Genomic DNA, 22,967 nt, shown 5'->3' with positions numbered 1-22,967 from the left:
CTTTCGCTGAAGCACGTGGGGGGGGGGGGGCATACAAGATGGTAAAGGAGGGAAAGAGAAGAGAGGAGAGAAGGGCAAGCCAGTTGCCTTCATTGCTTTGCATAGTGCTGTGCTGGGTTACCTCTGTCACCAAAGGTGGACATAAAGTATGTTTTCACACCTGTATACATTACTTGTGAAATCCAAGATTCCAAAATTTACTCGTTCGTCTGGTCTGTTATTAGTCCTCGACCGGTTTCATCAGAGGGGACTATCGATTTGCTCTCTGTCTGTCCATCCGTCCGTCCGTCTGTCCTACCTGTGGTTTTTCAGACTTTTTCCCCATATCCTTCAACGTATTCAACAGAAACTTGGTACATAGCTTTACAGGTTGCAGAACAAGTTTGAGTTTCAGAGCATTTTGTCAATTTTTCATAGAGTTATGCCCTTTTTAAACTGAGAAAATATTACATATTACACATGGGTCAGCATTCAGCTGCCCTTACTCCACTCCACTGCTTTACACCCATTGGCTGGATAGCTGGCCTGACTCCATTCTAATAAAGTCATGTGCCACCATTTCATGAAGCAGCACAGATCAGCAGACCTCATGCCTTAGGCCTGGGTGTTAGTCCATGGCCCATTGCAAATAAAATGATCGCAGGTATATAACCACGAAGCATTAATATATGCACATAAGCAGTACGCATGTTTGCACATCAGCCGATACTTTTTAAAGTGATTCTTCACCATTGAGAGATCGGGCTAAACTGATATTTTGCAAGATACCTCAAAAACTTGTGGACGTATTCAGGTGAAATTTGGTGGACACATTGGGTGTGTGATGAGGATGAATTTATTCGATTTTAGTGAAGATCCGAATCTGGATCCGGCTACGACAATTTTTTTTATTCTTCAAAGCGATTCTTCACCATTGAGAGATGAGGCCAAAACGATGTATGCATGATATTTCAAAAATGTATTGGGCCCGATATGTTCTACTGGATCAGGCATTACGTGGCGGAGGTATGAGCACTACTAAGTACCCTTCGAGCTATTTTTGCTTTTGTGACATGGTCCTCAACATGCCCAACAAGGTCCTATTAAAGCGTTCGGCTTTGTCGTTGCCCTGTGGGTGGTATGGTGTTATATGACTGAGACATCTATCCAGCTGATGAAAAACTGTTTTCAAACTCTTTGCCGTGATCACGATGAATCCGCTCCGTGAAGCTGAAGCACTGGAAGTGGTCATCAAACAGTTTCTCTGGAGATGTCATTCTTTACAATTGTGTATTTTGCAATCATTGTAAATATATAAATGCAGGAAATATTGAAATTAAAATAAAATTAGGAATAACAGGTGGGAAAATGTGGAAACTATCCATGGAACATGGAACTTTAAACTAAATTAATGTAGAGTACAAATACCCACTAATTCTGGGAGTGAGGTGGGTTGGGGGGAGGGGGGGGGTTGTGCACATGGCTAATCTATGATGATGGTGAGGGATACATGTCCATCATGGAATTGAATACCCCCTCACTCCTGCAGAGGTCAGTAAAAATGTGCACGGTACTGTAGAAGTGATTTTCTATTTAATACACCTGTTTGGACCTTTCAGAAAATAAAAACATTTAAGAATTGTAAGCAGTTTAAATAAATGAAGACACATAATGCTGGAGATAAATTCTAAATAATTCAGGGGAAAAAAAAACATATCACACCATTTGAAAGCCTTTTTCCCTGAGCAGGGGTCAGCTTTTTTGTGGGCTCCAATCATGGTACCCTTTTTTGTGGCAATGTTTTTACGGCCGGATGCCCTTCCTGACGCCAACCCTTTAATCACCTTCGACACGCAGGGATAATTACTAGTATACTGGTGCCGACCTCGGAAGGATGACAGGCTGAGTCAACCCCCCTAATGTTACTTCAGTGGCGAGCAGGGCTCGAACTCAGGACCCTGAGGACCCCAAGCCACCACCCTAACCACAAAGCCAACAACAGCCGACAGGGGAAAAAAAAACCATATATTCATTCGATATTACATTTATGTGCTCGAAGAAACACACATATATATATATATATATATATATATATATATATATATATATATATATATATATATATATATATATATATATATATATATATATATATTCCTGCTTAGTAAGAACAGAAACAGGCACAGGCACGCTGTACAGGAAACCCTCCAATATCACAGGGTTAGGTTCCTGGAAAATGCTGCGATAGTTGAAAACGTGATCATGGAAACAAAGGGCCAATGGGAAAAGGGGGGATCTGTTCCTGGGCTTCGAAAAAATAGAGAGGAAGATCGATGGTAGCCAGAAATAAACACATTACTGTTTAAATAAACATGTAAATATAAATATATACAAGCATGTTAACATTGAAATAAACATGTAAATAGAATAAATACAGCATAAATTAAACAAAAATGCAAGAGTTTTACCTTTTTCAATTTATTACAACACAATGAGGTGGGTGATGGTAAAAATATTGTTGTGGAAATGGCCCTTCGTATGCTATAAAATATAGGATTAGCCCAGACCCCCCATTAAATGCATGTTTAGTCAGGTTGTTCGGTAAATGGACGCTACATGTGTGTCGGGAGGTGTAGGATGCATGTTGATTGTTCGTACATTGGTGGTGTACCGAGAGATTCTTCTTCTTCCTTCCCCTCTCCGGACGAGGCCCTGCCCAGTCGGCTGAGAGGGAGTGGCCTAAAAAAAGAAGTGAAACTAAGGGGAGGAGCGAGTGGCTTCGAGGCGAGCGAACAAAGGAAAGCCAGTGGTGATTCTGCAGAGAGAGAAAACTGAACCTGAGGGTCGAGTCTGCCTTCTGTGGCCTAGAGAAGTGAGCCAGAGCCGAAGAAAATGCAGGGAAAGGACTGTATGAGGTCTGTCTGCCCTCGGCTGGATGAGAAACGACTGGTGGGAGTCGTGATCTGCTGTGTAGGGGACGGCTGTGTCTGTCTGCGATCTGCTTCGTGAAGGAGGCCTGGTGAACAGGCCAGGCCTGGACTTGTATGCTGGACCTTGTGAAAAGCCAGCTGGAGCATACCACCGTGGATCTTTGGCTCTGGTGGAGTCGACGTCGCGGGGTCTGAAAGCGCGAGAGCGCGTGCGTGAGGTCTGCGACGAATGAACGATGCCTCCATCTTTCCACGCGGCGTGCTCGAGCTTGGGGGCTCGAATCCGTGGACATCGGCTTGTCACGAGCCACATTCGTGCTTTTGATACTTTCCTCTCGTCCATGAAGCATCACCAAGTACACTGTCTTGTCTGCATGCTGTCCATGTCTTGTCTGCATGTCATTTAAGGCTTATCTCATTAGGGACCCCTTCGAAACCTGTAATCCGTATCTCCCTATTTAAGAACGGGTTATAGATTAATTAAAACATTGTCGTGAATGCTTTGCTTGTGGCGTATTTCCCCGATGTCCCCAATAAATCTGGCTGATTTGTGTGAAGTTGCCGCTTTGAATTGGTTCGTGCCGCATTGAGGAACGATTCGCTCGATTTGGATATAAAAACGAAAATGGTTACAGACTGGTAGACTCCGCTCAGTCTCTGACAAAACCAGTCTGTAACCGGGGTCTATTCCCCCAGCTGGCAAGGTACAGGTGTATTTTGGTGCCGTGATTTGAGACGCGTAACCCGAGAACTGTGCCGAACCAGCCGGCGTTATAACCCCGGAGATGGCGGTGGTTGGGTGCGAAAACCCAAACTGGGTACGGACGGCGATTGACGCGCCCGTCCGAGAACCCTCCACCCCGGATGCGCAACAATATTATGTACTCGCACTATACTCTGCCTTAAATAGAGACAACAAGACTCTCAGGATGATACTGTTGGAGGAGAAGGGTGGAGTTGAGCAGGGAAAGGGTGAGCTGGGAAAGGTGAACAGGGAAAGGGTGAGCGGAGAAGGAGTGAGTGGGGAAGGAGATTCAGTGAACGGAAAAGCAGCATTAGCTTTACGATGAAGATGCCTGCAGCATTGCCACAGCCCACAACGGAGAAGAGTAATACGATCCTTAAATCACCTTACCCTGAACCGTGATATTTCCTGCTTGAGGACCAAGGTACGAGATTACATCATTTTCCATCTCATCAGTGTTAAAAACCTGTTCCGTTATAAATCCCTTTACCTCAATTTGTTTCATGAGCTGTGCATGAGAATGCGTTTGAGAATGGGGGTTAGAATCCGGGAGTCGGAAATTAAGTGTTTGGCAATAAGGTTCGAAATCGGAGTTGGAAAATGAGCGTTTGGGAATTAGGTTTGAAGGATCATGAACGTTTGGGAATTAGGTTTGAAGGAAAATGAAGGTTTATGAATGAGGAAGACTGGAAGAGTGCAATAGGGAATATTCTACTGACAAGCATCGATCCCTTAATGGTGGCCCATACAGATGCCATAATTTCTCCTCGAACCAACCCATCTAACAACTCGATATTTTCACCCAACGTCATAACCTTTCTCTGCCTTTTGGCACAACTGTCCATCGCTTTACATTTGGTCTCATTAAAACCGATGCGTGAGAAACACCACAAGGCTCATAATGGGAGGTAATCATACACGCACGGGATGGGACATACGGTAATTATTTCCTGCTTGGAAAGAAAGTAAGGTATGAGATGACATTTTCTTCCAGAATAATCCTGTGTCAGTGTTAAAAATCTGTTCCATAATAAATCCCTTCACCTCTATTTGTTTCAGGAGCTGTGTATGGCAATGTGTTTGAGAACGAGGGTTCAAATCCGGGTGTCGGAAATTAAGTGTCAAGGCAACAAGGTTTGCTTCGCATATGGAGTTGGAAAATGAAATATTGGGAATAAGGTTTGGAGGATAATGAAGGTTTATGAATGAAGAAGAGTCCAATGGTGAAGACTGTTACTGACAATCGCTCACCCCGTAACGGCGGCCCGTACAGATGCCGCATTTTCTCCTCGAGCCAAATGATGTAATAATTTGATATTTTCGCCCAACGCCATAACCCTTCTCTGCCTTTTGGGACAACAAACGTTGGCCATAACTTCACATTTGGGCTCATTAAAAACGGCGCATGAGAAACTCCACAAGCCTCGTAATGGGAGGTAATCGTTCGTGCATGGGACAAAAACGATGACTCATCTCAGCTCGAAATTAAATCCCACGATCATGGAATTGAAATACAACAGGTTGCCTACGATTGGTAGAAAACCACAACATTTGAGGGTTTCCTGCATTTTAATAGGATTACAATGTCCAAGTACTCTCACCAACAAAGGAAGTACACAGATGTGACAGTATGTACACTGACATAAACACAACGTGGGGGTGGTGTTGGGGTAGTCTGATATTCTTGATAATTATTTTTGGAAATCTCACCTGCATTTCGATAACTTTTGACTGTGGATAAGAAAGTTTCTCCAAAGTTGCACGCATGCACATGCGATGACTGACATTTTGTGTTCTCCAAAGATGTTCACCAAGTTTTCAACCAAGTGGGGTGTCTTTCAAATCAAATTTCACTTTGAACAGGCTCTCCAGAGATTGTTTGATGGGATTTTATTCAGCATTTAGTGCCAGCAATTGAGATCAAGATTCAGAGTGATGCTCGTCCAAAGCCGCTCCCACCGACGTGAGCGGAGCATTGGTTGTGCTCACGCTCCAATTGCAGACCGTATAGCTTGTGAGTTGAATTACAAAGTTGTTTTGTTTTTTTAACTACTTTTTCTCAGCATGCTTTGAGAATAAAGTGGAGAGAATCACACACACAATCAGATAATTTAGTGAATATTTTATTTACAATTCAACCTTGTTTGACTTTTTCCTGTAATTTATTACTCGTCTAGCAGAAAAGTGAAATATTTGGGGGAATTGTGCCTTTGATGATACAAGCATGAACTTTGGCACATTGTTAGATCATGCCCCAAGGAAGATATTTAGCTTTAGGGCCATCACAGAATTGTCCTGTGGCCAAAATGGCGGCTACCGGTTGTTATTTTACCAGTAGCTCAGGATCTAGACCAGCTAGGATATTGATTCTGGTGGCTAATCGTACATTTTCAAGGATGAGGAATGCAGTGGTACTATTTATAACATGCTAGCAACTACCAAACTACATATATCTAGCATTCAGGGAATTAAATAATAGGAAACCATGAAATATTAGCGGAGTTATGCACATTTTCCGGAATTTCAGAATCAGCCCACGAGTTGTGTGCTGACCTCATAATTATGTTTATGTGTATTCATATATTTTGCTGCATATTCACACAGAACATCATAATAACGTCACAATGATAATCTATGTTGTTAGTACAGCTTTTGTGTACTTGTGTACACCTAGTAACAACGCCTAATCTGCATGTATATCTGTATGCTTTCAGTTGACCTGGACTGTGACTGTGATGGCAGCCAACATATTTTCCTGGAGATTTAAGCTTATGGTAGAGTCGTGGTGGTATAACTAGTACATACTGTTCTCATATTATAACTAGTAGATACTGTTCTAAAGTAGCATATTGCATTGGGACAATGGCCAAACTATACAAGGTGGTGGATCCTGATGAGCCTAGCTCATCAGGTAAACAGTGCCCGACCACAGACTGGAACAAATGTGTTCTGTGTCAGGAAGACACAGATGAGATGCTGACATGTCCATATAATTCAGCACGTGGCACAGATGGGGCAGGATACAGGACAACATGGGGGACACAACACAACAAGAAGCTGAGCATCTTGTAGCATTCGACAAGATCAGTTGCCTGGCAAGAACACCAAAACTGTCACAACTGGATGAGGGTCAGGGCATCGAGGCAGCATTCCTGGTTCACAAAGCCAAATGGCATGACTCCTGCAGACTGCAGTATAACAAAACAAAACTTCAGAGGGCTGAAAAGAGGAAAACACACCACGATGATGATCCAGAAACCCACAAGTTCACCCATCAGAGCATTGAACGTGAAACTCATTCAACAGAGACATGCTTCTTCTGTGGCAAATCTGCAGCAAGAGATGCTTTGCGTAATGCATCAACATTCGAACTTGACATTCGTGTGAGGCAGTGTGCCCTCAAACTACAGGACAAACACCTCCTATCCAAACTCAGTGTTGGAGATCTCATTGCCCAAGAGGCTAAGTACCATGCTCAGTGTCTTGCCTCTCTGTACAATAAAGCAAAGGACACAAAGGCACAAGAATCTAATGTCGATACTGTTAACCATGGAATTGCATTCGCTGGACTTGTCGCCTATATTGAGGAAGTGCGCATGGACAATATGGTTGCACCAGTGTTCAAATTAACAGACTTGGTGGATCTGTACAGTACCAGGCTGGAACAACTGGGGACACACGTGGTGGGGCGTGTACACTCCACTAAACTCAAGAACAGAACATTGGGTTACTTCCAAGACATGGACGCTCACAAGCAAGGTCGTGATGTGGTGCTCGTGTGCAATGAGGATGTTGGTGCTGCATTAGGGAAAGCATATGAGCACGATACTGACAATGATGCAGTTCATATAGCCAGAGCTTTGATAACATCACTAGAGCCTTCTGTGCCTTGGCTGCCACCCCAGACACCATTGACAACTGGATGGAGTCTCTGGAGCGATCCGTGGTTTTGCTCTATGACCACATTAGCAGCCTGGAATCAGTCAATCAGGCACGCAATCAGCTGCTCACCCAGAAAGGAAGGGACATTGAAGGACTCCCTCCAACACAAGCAGCACTGATTCAGCACACAAAGAGGGCTGCCTATCAAGCTGGTCACTGCTGGGGACAGATGATGGTTGCAGTCCTGGAACTCCCATCCCCAGGTGACTGGGGGTGGAAGAAGGACACAAGTGGATGGGAAGTTCACTGGACCACACTGTCAGAAGCGACCCAGGCATGTCGAGAACTCATTCGCTGTGGATGCAAAAAGGGGTGCAGAGGACAGTGCAAATGTGTCAAGGCAGCACTTCAGAGCACTGCCCTTTGCCACTGTGGTGGACTGTGTTCTCGAAACTAACATTACATTTCATTGAAAACCTGTAATATTACCATGGAAGGCCGAACCTGTTTAATAATGGAAGGACTGTCGTAGACTTGCCCTCACCACTAACATGTCAAACAACAATGGGACATGCACTATTGATTTGCAAGATACAGCATAATCTCATGAACTGTGTGCTCATATAAATAAACTACCAAATATTATAAAGGAAACATTGCGAAGACTACATTGTACTCTCATGAATATGTCACAGTTTCAAAACATGGACATGTACAACTCCACCAATATTAAATGTGTTTATAATTTTACTATTATTTATTTCCCTGAAAGCTAGATATATGTAGTTAGGTAGTTGTTAGAGTAGTTATAGCATGTTGTAAATAGTACCACTGCATTCCTTATCCTTGAAAATGTACGATTAGCCACCAGAATCAATATCCAAGGTAGTCGAGAACCTGAGCTACTGGTAAAATAACAACCAGTGGTGGCCATTTTGGAAAATGGCTGCCATTTTGGCCACATGACAATTCTACATTGGCCCTATAGCGAAATATCTTCCTTAGGGCATGTTGTAACAGTGTGCCAAAGCTCATGCTTGTATCACCAAAGGCACAATCCATTCCCATATCTGCCAGACTATACATTCCATTTGCTTCCGTGTCAGATTCAGTTTTCCATTTCATCCGTTCATTTTCTGCCTTCGCCGTCAATGAGATTCTTTCATTCATCACAAAAAAACAAATTTCCCCACTTGCTCAACAAAATGACAATTTCACCTCTTTGAGTTTGCCTGTACTGAAGGTTGGGCTGAGGACGCTGCGAATCCTCTTCCAAGTATCATCTTCAACCACAGTCAGTGCTTCATCCAAAATGCCAGACATTTTAAAGTTCTGCTTGAAATAGAAGGAGGGGGAAAAAAAAAAAAAATCAGGTTAACTCACAAAATCAGCCATAATATACAACTAGGGTCATGTACAAGCCACAATGAAGAACAATGCCGTTAACCACAGAACATTGTATCAAGGGTATTGATGCAACAATGTATTATACAACAGAACATTGTATCATGTAGTATTTTTTATTTTAAAAATACAAGTATCAAGCATCTTGAATTAGCAGAATAACATTAAGGAAGAAAAAAAAAAAAAACAGTCGGGCAAGAGATTCATCACAACAAAGGTGAAGGAATTATGGGTGAAGCTTGGGAATAGTATCTTCGCAGGAAAAATAAAGGCTGGAGATAGAGATAGGAGAAACCATCTCAACGAGAGACCAGCAAGCTTACGTAAAATTAAAATCAGTCATGAAATTCTCCATGACTACTGAGAAAGTCTTTCCTTTTTTTCAAAACAGCGTGATCTCTCAGCAGCAGTTTCAATGTTGGCCTCGTCACAAATATGGATATGCTGCGCTGCAACTCTCAAGAATGCTTGGAGCCACAAAATCTTAAACAAGTGGTCAAAACAGTCTTCCTGGATACATCGCAGGCATTTGACATGTCCTGCTCTGCTTGACAAACTCTCTGCTTGGAGCAGACTTCATGCCTGGCTTTCTGAATTCCTCAACTTGAAAAGTCAAAACATTGTGATCAATGGAACCGTCTCATCAACTCTCGCAATGGAGGCAGGAGTGCCCCAAAATAGTGTCGTAGTCCCAATACTTTTCCTCATCCAAATGTACAACCTCTCTGACATTCTGGAAAACCTGTTCCCTTTTTCAGAAGACTCCAAAATATTTCACAGAGTACATTATCCCATTGACAGGCAGAAGGTAGATGCATGGCAATCTACTAATTTCGAATCAGTTCTCTGCTGGTCTGATAAATGGAACCAGTCTTTCAATCCAATCACAATTGCAGTCTTGCCACGTCACTCTGGAAGGATTGTCAAACAAATCCATGCATCTATTGTCATGGTCAACTCCTGGAAGAAATTTAATCTCTGAAAAATATTGGTCTCATCTTTAGACATAATTTTCTCTGAGCCAACTAAATTGTAAAGCTCGGGACCACAGCCAGCCACAGACTCGGCAACTTCTGTCATTCCAAGTCATCGACATTATAAAGCAGGAGTGTCTGTCTGTCTACCTGTCCATCCATCCGAACCTGAACTACTCCCTCAGTTTTGGGGCTAGCCCCACCAAACCTGTGGAACGTTTTGGGTTATCAGCAGATGTCCTAAGGTGGGTGGGAGGTAGCTCAACACAATTATGATTTTGGGTTTCGATCGGTACAAAGCTGCTCCAGATCCGGATGGAACGTCACAATGGCGTTTATCTTCGTTTACCTCACGAGTATTTGTAACATCGTATTTTGTTATATTAATGGTGTAGTATTAATTTGTGATTGGAATGCTGCTGTTTGGAATGAAAATAGAGAGAAGTTTGAGTTTAAAGCAGAATGAGGAAATCATGTGAGGGGTTCTAGTTTCTGGAAAAAACAAATACTCAAAAGCCAACAAGACCTTTGCAGCTCAACGAAGTACTGCTCTATCCTATTGGTTGGTACCCAAGTAAGCATAGCATCAGTCTATCATGGAATTGAAAGGCAAAGATTTCAATGAGGCCAAAGCACAAGGCCTTTGGCACTCATTGCAGACAGGTACAGTTCTCTCACGACATTTTACAGCCTACTCTGGTTGTAGCTATTTGCTCTTGCAGCCCTCAAACCCTCCAACACTCTCCAGCAACTTCAACATGCATGCTTTCTTCCAACAACCCCCTCCTCATTATGCTCCCAAAATCCAGGTTTACCACACACTTCAAGTGTTATACCCCGTTTGTGAACCACCTTCTAAAGCTGTGCCATCCCAGTCTTCCCTCCGTTGCATCAAACGGGCAATGCGCCACCATCTCACGTAATCTCCAATCCCATCAAATTAAAAATACGTCACCTAAACCCTCTTACCTGCAGGTTACTATGATCACCCCTTTTTTCCTATTTGTTAATTCCCTTCCTTAGAATTTACAGTCGTTACCCTACTCGCAGGTTGTTACCTTTGTAGCCTCTTTCACCTCACTCTTTTTTGCAACTACCATCTCAAGTCATCTCCAATCAATCCAAAACCATTATCTTTGAAATGTGGCTTGCATGAAATGTGGCTCCTAAACATGTTCAATTGCTTTCATTATTGGCACATGTGGACGACTGATCGGCGCTCACTCCTACAAGTTCTTGACGTTGTGTTTTACTTATTCGTTTTGCTGTTCATGTTTTTGTCAATTTTTCTGTCCCAAACCGTATCCTGCTGTGTTGAATCGATTAATTTTGTCTCCAGGGTTAAGTCGGGGCAGACCTGTGATAGTCGAGTGTGCTTCCTCTCTGTTATTTGCATCGTTTTGTTTGGCAGACCCCAAATATGTGTGTGTATCAGAGATAAACCTCATAATCAGAGATGTCAGCAAGTCACCTGACCCAAGTCTCAAGTCAAGTGTCGCATCATAAACCTTGGTTACATGCAACTGCAGTGGCGTCATGGTAAAAAATTATGTGGGTAAACTATATGAATATCATTTGAGGCTGGGAAGCAGCCAAAACTTAAAGGCAAAGCCATTGAGGTGTGTCTGCTGGCCGCAAGGCCCAAGGTGCATAGGGTACAGGGAGGGTGCAGAAAGGGGTAGCCCCTATATATCTATATCTCTCGTCTCTCTCTCCATATGTGTATATATATACATATATATATATATATCCCCTCCGCCCCCCCAGCCCCCCATCTCAGTCTAAAGCTGCGTTGTCTTGGCTCGACACGGGTAGCAGAATGGCATCAGTTGTGCAGGATGTTTGAGCTCTCTCTGCAGGATCGATTGGCGGTCGCTGTGCTGTGGGCAAGTTTGTGCAGTACTAACTGGGGTTATTCTTCAACAACAACAACAACATTATGGAGGACTGTATGGTCCTGGCTTCAGAGGCAACAGCACAACACTTCAGTTAAATCAAGTAGCTCTTCAACGAGATGTCTAACTGTATCACCTTGCTCTCTGTTTGACAATAAGTTATAATAGATTATCATATGTTCAATAAGAGAATTTGGAATATATGTGTGAGCCATTTGTTCATCCCTTAAATGAGCCTTCCAGATCGCTCATCACTAAATTGATCATGTCATATGTAAACAGCATGTAGAATGATCTATACATCACCAAATTGTAGGGGCATACGACAAGCAAATCCACAATGAGCCCCTGAGCAATAATGGACCCGAGGGCGCTTCAATAAACCGATTTATCAAACTATCATGTAAAGTGGTCGAATCTGGCTTCAGACCCATCATTTATTATAAGAAATAGATAAAAAAAAGTTATTGCCTATGATCTTGAAGTTGATTAATGATCCTTTGGAAAAAAAAATTGAGTGAGTAAATGCTGAGGTGTTGAAAAAAAAAATGTGGTAAATGCAGTTGATGTGCATTTATCCAAGACGATGGCACAGCATGCATAAAGCCTTTAATACTTCAATAGTTACGTGTAAGCTCAGTGTTACCGTGTTAGTTAATGCAGTGCAATCGTTAGAAAGTTGGAAACGAAACATGTTAGAACGTCTAATGGAAATGAAAACTTACTTCTGCGGGTGGGTTTTTAGGTGACAAATGAAATTTAATGTTGTGGATGGGTCATCTGAAAATTTTATACCACAGGTTTGACATACAGGCTACAGCACTCATTTGTTCAATGCAACTTCAAAATGTTTACAAACAAAATGCTTATAAAGAAATTTCCTTCCTGAAAGTCCTTGGCTCCTGACTGTTTTGCACTTCCCTCTCCCACCCCTTGTGTCTCCTGCTCCCTTTGTTATACGTTACGCATGTTATAACAAGTTACACGTGTAACTCTTACACTTACACGTGTGAGCTCCAAGTCGCTGACTCGAGTCACTACGTCTGCCTCGTATAAAAATTTAACAAACAGGAATAAATTCCTGCATAGGGCTTGTATGAAAAAAAATCTGACTCAACCCGGGATTCCTATCCAAGGACCTCATCACTTATGCGGTGACAGCCCACTGAGCTATTGAGCCATATATATATATATATATATATATATATATATATATATATATATATATATATATATATATATATATATATATATATATATATATATATATATATATATATATATATATATATATATATATATATATATATATATATATATATATATATATATATATATATATATATATATATATATATATATATATATATATATATATATATATATATATATATATATATATATATATATATATATATATATATATATATATATATATATATATATATATGAAGCCTGGTGTTGGCGCAGTGGTTAGGGCAGTGGCTTGGGATCCAAGAGGTCCTGAGTTCAAGCCCCATTGAGCCACTGAATTAATACACCAGGGGGTTGACTCAGCCTGTCATCCTTCCGAGGTCGGCAAAATGAGTACCAGTATACTGGGCCGGTGTATACCCCGGTTAAAATAGGTGTACCATATCCCTGTGTCGTAAGAGGCGACCAGGGTTGCGTCAGGAAGGGCATCCGGCGTAAAACATGTGCCAAATCACTATGCGGATCATACGGATGATCCGCTGTGGCGACCCCTAACGGGAGCAGCCGAAAGAAGAAGAAGAAGAAGATATATATATATATATATATTTTTTTTCATTAAAAATTTTGAAATCTAAAGATGTAAATCAAGCCTAGCAGACACAACAAATTGATTCAGGATACTCAAATGATGTTGAGAAAAGTATTTGCTAACTATTCTCCAAAAATGCTCCTGGAATTGTGTTTTATGGATTACCTGCCCAAGCTATTATGAGGATACCCTCATTTAGCAATTATATAAGCTTTAACAATTCTCTCATGTTAAAAGAATTCTTATTCTCATCAACTACAATTTACACAAAAAACTTTTCCAAAGCTTCCAATAAATCTTTCACTTTCAAGATTGATAAATCGATTGTAAAGTTGGAGAGAGAGAAAGAGAAAGAGAAAGAGAGAGAGAAAACATTCCACAAACAGTATTCATTTTAAAGCATGAAAGAAACAGGAAGATCAAACATACCCGCCTGTTGGTAAAATTTGTGTAGAATTCTTTTACGAGGATAGTTTTCACAATTTCCGGATCAGTGAACATTAGCATGGGAGACCTGCCTTCGTAGATCCTGCAAGAACATGTGAATCAATCTTCCTTCTTGATAAAAGTATTTGTAATTGTGAGAATCTACAATCACCAAAATTGTGAGAACTGCATAGCGACCAACTTAATCAGCACATTGGTTGCCTTTCTTTCAAGCATATTACGAGGCTTTCCCCAAAGACCATGCCGGAGTTCAATGGCTGAGCATGCTCTGCGAGGAAGTGAAATCCCTTCAAATTAGTGAATGAAAGAGGTATACAGACCTGGGCAACAATTCTTGTAAGATGGCCTTTATAGACTGGGATAGGAATGAGAGTGAGTGGGGGGTGGGGGTAGGGCAAGCAGAGATGATGGTATGCATGGATGTGAACTTTTACGAGCTAGGGTGAGCAGAAGGGGGGAGAGTGGCGACTGCATTATAGTGAAATTTGATTTTGGATGTCACATGTAAAGTATGCACCTATCGACAGCAAACTATGCCTATGAACTGGTAGGGGGTAGTGAATTGTGTAGTTGCCATGGTCTTTAATAATGAATAATCAATGTCGTTCATGAAATGAGGTTATCCTATACCTTTTTGTCTTTGTTGTACATTAGTGCACTCTGTATTACACAAGACAAAAGGTCATAATGGCATAGGCACAGGTGCAATTAGTCGAGATGCCAAACAACCATTTCAGGGCAAAACGTGCTTTTGCGTCATTATGAAGTTTTTTTTTGGTTGATTCATCATCTCTGAGCTATCCTGAATCAGAATCAGCCGGGTGCCAGACTCGCACCCTTGAGGAATTTTTTTTAGAGGCAAAAAACAAAATGGCCACCACCGACTTTCGATAAATTCTGTTTTGGGCTATATCTTCACTTCTAATGCACTTACAAACACATTCTTGGTGTCTACTACTATGTTTCATGCGACAGAGAAGGTAAACGTTGATGATTCTCTCAAGACTGGACGACAACAGATGGCGGAATTTGAATCTGGATGGCCAACAAGCTTCAACAAGACACTAACCAAGAAAGTGACCCTGATGACTTTGACCAAAAGGAGCATCAAGCTGGATGGAAGGCCAGTATATGATACCGATTTGATCTACACCCGAGTTATATGTTTCCAACAATACAGGGATATTGACATCAAGGATGTCCTCTCTTACAAACTGGCCCCTGTCCCAGCCTCCTTGTTCGATGAGAGCGGTGCGATGCGGGTTCAGTCGAAAGCAATCCTGAAGACGAAACTCCAAGTTGAGCAATCAAGTCGAATCCAAAGTGTTCCAAATGCTGTCAACATCGATGGATGCACCATGTTATGGACTGTACATTGGCCCACAACTGGTAGAGTTGAGGATTATGTGATCAACTTCATGGGAACCATCAAATACCACCTGGAGTGTTGTGACGTATACCTGATTTTCGAGTACAATAGCCTACAACGAAGTACAACTGACCGATTTGATCTGTCAGTATCTAATGACCCACATTGTGGACAACCAGATCAAACTGGCGATCACTGGAAAAGATCCTACACCAGTACAAGTATGGAACAATTCCACTCTCCAGAGACAGGATCTGAAAACACACCATGAAGAAGCAGATTTCATCATCATCCATCACTTAGTTAGAATTGTGTCAGGTGTCAGTGGTGACACACATCAAAGTGGTCTGCGACGATACAGATGTCTTTGTCTTGTTGATTCATTTCTACCTCGAGGAAAAGATGACTGTGGATGTAAGCATGGAGAGTCCGTGTGCTGGGAGGGCGAGCGTAGATATTCGTCAAACAGAACTGAAACACAAAAGCATCGCCAAATATCTGCCTGCTGTACATGCTCTGACCGGATACGATACTATGTCGTATTTGTTTGGCATTGGAAAGGCTACAGCACTGAAGGTACTACTGGGCGGACATCATCCCACCTTACTTGGTCAGCTGGAAGCAAACGAGGAAAATATGATATCTGAGGCAACTATCTTCATTGCTGCCTGTTATGGTTCCAAAGTCGAAGGTGATATGTCCACACACCGGTATCAGCTGTGGAAGTCGAAGATGGCCAACTCCAAGGTTACCTCTGCTCTGAAATTGAAGTCGTTGCCCCCATCGCATGATGCCTTTGTTCAACATGTACATCGCGCTCATCATCAAGTCATTATATGGAAATCGGCCACTCAGTCAGACCCTCCGAACTTGGATCCCATCAAGTATGGATGGCAAGAACGTGAGGACGGTGCAACGTTGTGTCCAACCACACTTCCACCTGATGTGTCTGCTGCACCAGTCATGATTCTGCAGCTGATCAAGTGTGGATGCTCCACCAGCCGGCCATGTTCCACCGGGAGGTGTGGTTGTGTGGCAGCACAGATGTCATGTTCGATGTTTTGCAGTTGTAATGCTGGATCAGACTGTTGTAACGAACAGACAAGGGAAGTAGCTGCGAATCACGACGATGATGACGAAGATTGGACATAATGTAGAACATTGCATCCTGAACAAAGTTAATATTTGTTTGCCTAAAAATAAAAGGTAATTTCAAAATCATATACATGTACATACTCACTTTAAGGCATAACCCAAAGTCATAGTCAACTATCCACATGTATCCGGATATATTTGTGTAAAAATCGTATTCCAATATAATCATCAATTCATTGATCGTTGCAAGTAAGTTATTTCAGCTGTCATTGACCATTATTGTATGTCCATTCCAGTCCATTGGGACCATACTCTGTACAGAGCGTTGGTGCTGCCGAAGCAGTCTCCTTGGCTATTGGGCACAATCCTGGACAGGTCGCCACTCTGACGCAGGATACTTGAATGACTCGGTCATCCCAGCAAGGTGGTACTCATTTTGCCGACCTCGGAAGGATGGCAGGCTGAGTCAACCCCCTGGTGAATTAATTCAGCGAGGCTTGAACTCAGGACCCTTGGATCCCAAGCCGCCACCCTAACCACTGAGCCAACACCAGGCTATTATTGACCATTATTGTATGTAGTATTAATATGTGAGGGTTCATCAAATTCAATTTCTTACTCGAAGTGATTAGTGGAACTGCAAAATAGCCATTTTTCATATTAAAATGGTGGCCATCTTAAAAATATGAGAAAGGTCTTATATATATAAATATATATATATATATATATATATATATATATATATATATATATATATATATATATATATATATATATATATATATATATATACATATATACATATATACATATATATATATATATATATATATATATATATATATATATATATATATATATACATACATATATATACATACATATATATATATATATATATATATATATATATATATACATATACATATACATATATATATATACACACCTTCAATTGTATCATTATCGGATTCCTTGACCATGAAAACACAGTAGTAGACACCTAAACTGTGTGTGTAAGTGCATTAGAAGTGAAGATATAGCCCAAAACAGAATTTATCGAAAGTCGGTGGTGGCCATTTTGTTTTTAGCCTCTAAAAATAATTCCTCAAGGGCGTGAGTCTGGCACCCGACTGAGTCTGATTCAGGATAGCTCAGAGATAATGAATCAACCAAAAAAACAAACAAAAAAAAAATTCATAATGACGCCACAACATGCTTTTTCACATTTCCGCTGGACTAAATGTTTTGGTACAACAGTGGACAATCAGCAAAACTCATTGGACACCATCAGAATAGTTCAAAAAAGAATCCAATCCAAACACAAATGGAACACGTGGATGGCAGTGGGTAATGAAGCGATATACCCATGGGACAAAAAGCCTTCTTTCAATTTTACTACTTTGCAGCAAACTTTGCACGCTTGCAGGTCAGGTCAAGTACGGGAGCATGCGCCGAGCAGCGCGTCAATGTGTCCACTTTCCACAAGTATTCCAGGGGCCTCCATCTGGCCATTCCCCAGGCAGATGCCTGGCCCATCCCCATCTCCTTGAGATGCCGATCAACCTGCTGCAACATGGGGCACATTGTCTCCTCCACTCATGAGGCTTAATCCCTGAGAGAATCTGGTGAGCAGGATCAGCGTCAGGAAAACGATCCACAAGTCCATATAGCCGCAGCTGATGCTCACGGACTATGATGCAAGTAACAAATCTCATTTGAGTCTCTCTCAGCAACCACTCGTTTGACACGGAGTCCGGCCAGCGATAGCCAAGGATTCTCTGAAGAGACCTGGTACCAAAGGAATTAAGTTTCGGTCTCAGATCCCTGGTCAGAGTCCAAGTCTCACATCCATAGAGCAAGACTGGAAGCACCAAAGACCTGAAGACTCGGACATTCATCCTTCCACACAGGTACCGGCAGCACCACACCCCATGATCCTGTGAATCAATGACTACCCAGACCCGACCTAGATGTCTGTTGACCTCTGGCACACAGCCAGCAGAGACATGAATATCACTGCCAAGGTAAATGAAAATCTCCATGACCTCAACATCCTCATCACAAACAGATACAGACAGGACAGCAGCATCCAAGATGTCATTGAAAGCCTGGATCTTAGTTTTGACCGAGAAAACCCATAATCTCAGCAGCTCTGACTCCTCATTCAGCACTTTGAGGGCCCCCGAAAGGATATCCAGAGTCTCTGCAAAGATGACTGCATCATATGTAAAATCAAGGTCTGAGATCTTGATATTCCTCAATGATGTAGCACAGCTTGATCTCTACGACATCCTCCACAGAATCCAGTCCATACAAGTCCTGAAAAGTGTGGGGGCCAGTACACACCCCTGATGAACTCCAGTTACAACTGGAAATAAGTCGGAGATGGTATCACATCTTACAGCACTCTCAGGACCACAGTATAGTTCAGACATCAGATGGATCAGTTTTTGTGGCACCCCACAAAGATCAAGAATCCTCCAGAGGGCATCCTGATTCACTGAATCAAACACTTTACAGAGATCAACATAGGCTGCAAGCAGCCCCTGCCAAAACTCTCATCTGCGTTTGGTGAGGACCCGAAGGGCAAGGATATGGTCAATCATTGACCTCTTTGGTGTGAAGACTGACTTGCTGTGTGCTGGTGCTCAAGAAGATGGTGGCGAAGTGTATCGATAATTAACTGAGCAAAAATCTTGCCCGGCACTGAGAGCAGCGTAACCCCTTGATAGTTGTTGCAGTCCTGGAGATCACCCTTCTCTTTCCAGAGAGTGACAACAAGGCCCCTCTTCCAGTCAGTTGGGATGATGCCTGTGTTCCAGGCAGAGCACAGAACTGCATGCAATGGCATGAGTACAGAATTTCCACCAACGTTAAGAAGTTCAACATGGATGCCACAGATCCCAGGAGCTTTACCCCATTTCAACTGGTTCATCTTGGCCTGTGTTTCACAAACAATGGTGGATCACAGTTGATTGGAAGGTCAGTAATAGAGATAGTAACACCCCTAACATACAACTCAACAGCTGGTGATCAGCCTGGTACAGCCGCAAGTAACCGGCCGAACGGGCCTTCACTTTGGACTCCTCTGTCAAGAGCCCGCCACCCTTTGCTCTCAATGCAGCACACCGAGGGACGGGCTTGGAGGAACGCAATGTGCGAATTCTATTGCAGGCAGGATGAGAATCACTTGACCACAGGTGATGCTCTACCCCCTCACAGATTCCTGGAACATCGGCCTCCTTGACCATCCTCAGCACACATACAGTTTTATGCCTCAACTCCCTGAACAGCTCAGCTCTGCCATTAAGCCTAGCCCTGTGACTCTTGTCAACAGTATGCAGTGTCCCTTGAGACAAAATTATTCTTCGCCCTACGGAGTCCCCTGGAGTTCTGGCAGAAAGTGGACGCAGCGACGTGCTGTTCCGGCGCATGCTCCCATACCTGAAATGACCTGACTTCCTTACTGAGAACTTGTCACCATGCCACCAGCAGACCAGGGCAACCGCATGCCTGCTACTGCCATTGCTAATCACCCATAATTTCAAAAAATTGTGTGGGAGAAATTGGTATACCAACTTCACCAATCTCTTCCAACTCGACTTCTCCGCCGATCTCGCATTCTGGTCACATCTGCAACCTGCATACAGTGACCAATTGCTTTGGAAAAAAAATATAATCATTTCAGGTATAGATCACTCCTCCCCATCTTCTGGGCCCTTCCACCATACCTCCCACCCCTTCCCCATACATCACATCAGCATCAGAAATCTGAGCACACATGACCTGTGTTAGTCCTTAATCACCACCACTCTTTGGCTGGAAGTTGACTTTTTGAGATTTTGTTTGTTTTGAATAAACTCCGAATTAGTTTTGTGCTGTTTTAGATATTTTTTGCTTCTCACATCTTACAATTTTGCTGAACAGTCTGCATTGACTTTCTCAGTGCATTGTTGGTATCAGTCAGTGAATTGTATTACCAATCAATGGCAAGATACTTACCCCCATGTTCCACCATAACATTTACGGCATTCTTCATCAAATTGTGCGAGGCCCTAAATGAGAAAAAAAGAAAAAGAAAAATATAATTTTGTTTTTCTTATTATAAGAAACAATCAGAAAATTTTTCATTGAACAACTACAAAAAACACTGTTAGACCAGTATTAATGCCTGCAATTCATAAAATAATCCATCCATTGGGACCATACTCTGTGCTTATCATTGGTGCTGCCGAAGCAGTCTCCTTGGCTATTCGGCACTATCCTGGACGGGTCACCACTCCGACAGAGGATACCAGCAAGCAGGCACTCATTTTGCCAACCTCGGAAGGATGACAGGCAGAGTCAATCCCACCTGGTATTAATTCAACAGCAGAGTGCGATTTCAATTAAGGATCCTTTGATCCCAACCCCACCACCCTAACCATTAAGCCAACAGCAGGAATATAAATTAATCAATTACTTTTAAGAGAATAGATAATGTGACAAATGCAACTCCAAGCTCCCCACTTCCCCATGTGGATGCAAATTTCTCCAAAATTACCATAATGGTTTTAAGTGTAAGGATAAAAGGAAAATATAGCCAATTAAGCTTGATTGATAATAATCAACTTGAAAAGTAAAGTTTTTAGCATATTGCACAATGTATTGCTGTCACCCTTTAATGGGAAATGTATTCGAATACAACATGATTATTACATCTATGTGCTCGAACATGTATCTATTTTGAATATGTATATATATATATATATATATATATATATATATATATATATATATATATATATATATATATATATATATATATATATATATATATAGTTACGAATCTGCCGCCCGCCCAGCGTGCGAACGACTGATTTTAAATCGAATCGCGGCCGTACGCCCACCAGACGAACAATTCAGTCGCGACTTTCCGGAACAACGCCGGAAATCAGTCACGAGTGTGCTCCAAGCGCACACCACGGTCTAGTCAACACTCTACCCGCACACGACAGGGTCAATCGCCAAATTATCGATATACCTCAGTATTCGCGTGGGCAGACTACCGAGAGACCGTACCTCAGCGAGGTCTGCTTGGACACGAACCGCTAAAGCGGTCCGTTCCGTTCTGGGATAACCGAGCGGTGAATTAATTATCGCAAGACCTCGCTGGACCCAATTCTTTTATCGGCTATTAAAAAGTCCGCTATTATTCCGAAGGCAAGATAGCAGTTCAATGGGGAAAGAAGACACAACGAACGGGTTAACATTTAAACACGCACATTTATTCACACAAAGAAGAGCCTGGTGTTGGCGCAGTGGTAAGGGCAGTGGCTTGGGACCCAAGAGGTCCTGAGTTCAAGCCCCGTTGGGACACTGAATTAATATATGTATGTATATATATATATATATATATATATATATATATATATATATATATATATATATATATATATGTGTATATATATATATATATATATATGTGTATATATATATATATATATATATATATATATATATATATATATATATATATATATATATATGTGTATATATATATATATATATATATATATATATATATATATATATATGTGTATATATATATATATATAATGTGTATATATATATATATATATATATATATAATGTGTATATATATATATATATATATATATATGTATTTATATAATATGTATATATATATATATATAGATATATATATATATATATATATATATATATATATATATATATATATATATATATATATATATATATATATATATATATATAAATAAACCAAGTCGAAAACACCAGGGGGTTGACTCAGCCTGCCATCCTTCCGAGGTCGGCGAAATGAGCACCAGTTGTACTGGGCCCGGTGTATGCCCCGGTTAGAATAGGTGTACCATATCCCTGTGTGTCGTAAGAGGCGACCAGGGTTGCGTCAGGAAGGGCATCCGGCGTAAAAACCTATGCCAAATCATTATGCGGACAACAAAACGAATTTCCATACCGGATCGGTCGAGGCCCGGGTTACCAACGACCGCCACCGGTACCGGTGGTCAGCAGGGTACCAGTGGAAATTGTGCTACTGCTGGGTGAAGGAGGAGAAGGAGACGGGGAAGGTGAGTCCGGAGGCAGTGGGAGAGGGGGAAGGGTAGAAGTGTGGAGGTGAGAGTTGGAACTCTGAATGTTGGGACGATGACTGGCAAAGGGCAAGAGTTGGCTGATATGATGGAGAGAAGAAAGGTGGACATACTGTGTGTACAAGAGACCAAGTGGATGGGGAGTAAGGCGAGGAGCATTGGAGGTGGTTTCAAACTGTTCTACCATGGTGTGGATGGGAGGAGAAATGGTGTCGGGATAATCCTGAAGGAAGATCATGTCAAGAGGGTATTGGAGGTGAGGAGAGTGTCTGACCGAGTGATGAGTGTGAAGTTGGAAATTGAAGGGGTGATGATGAATGTCATCAG

General features: G+C 41.8%; 1 protein-coding gene across 2 annotated transcripts in view; it reads right to left on the bottom strand.

Annotated features, from left to right (window-relative positions):
* The window catches only part of LOC147011941 (cytochrome P450 3A24-like), a 111,258-nt gene that overhangs the window by 54,061 nt on the left and 34,230 nt on the right, over positions 1 to 22,967 (bottom strand). For both annotated transcript variants that reach the window (XM_085857720.1, XM_085857721.1), the window contains 3 exons: positions 20,509 to 20,561; positions 14,022 to 14,121; positions 8,755 to 8,868 (listed from right to left, as the gene is read on the bottom strand). In XM_085857720.1, the coding sequence (XP_085713846.1) occupies positions 8,755 to 8,868; positions 14,022 to 14,121; positions 20,509 to 20,561 (267 nt within the window). The remainder of the gene's footprint in view (positions 1 to 8,754; positions 8,869 to 14,021; positions 14,122 to 20,508; positions 20,562 to 22,967) is intronic.

This window comes from Eptatretus burgeri, chromosome 15 (genome assembly GCF_056783735.1).
Source record: "Eptatretus burgeri isolate ZD-2024b chromosome 15, Ebu_testis_v1, whole genome shotgun sequence".
Classification (NCBI taxonomy): domain Eukaryota; kingdom Metazoa; phylum Chordata; class Myxini; order Myxiniformes; family Myxinidae; genus Eptatretus; species Eptatretus burgeri.
This window is presented reverse-complemented; position numbering and strand designations above follow the sequence as displayed.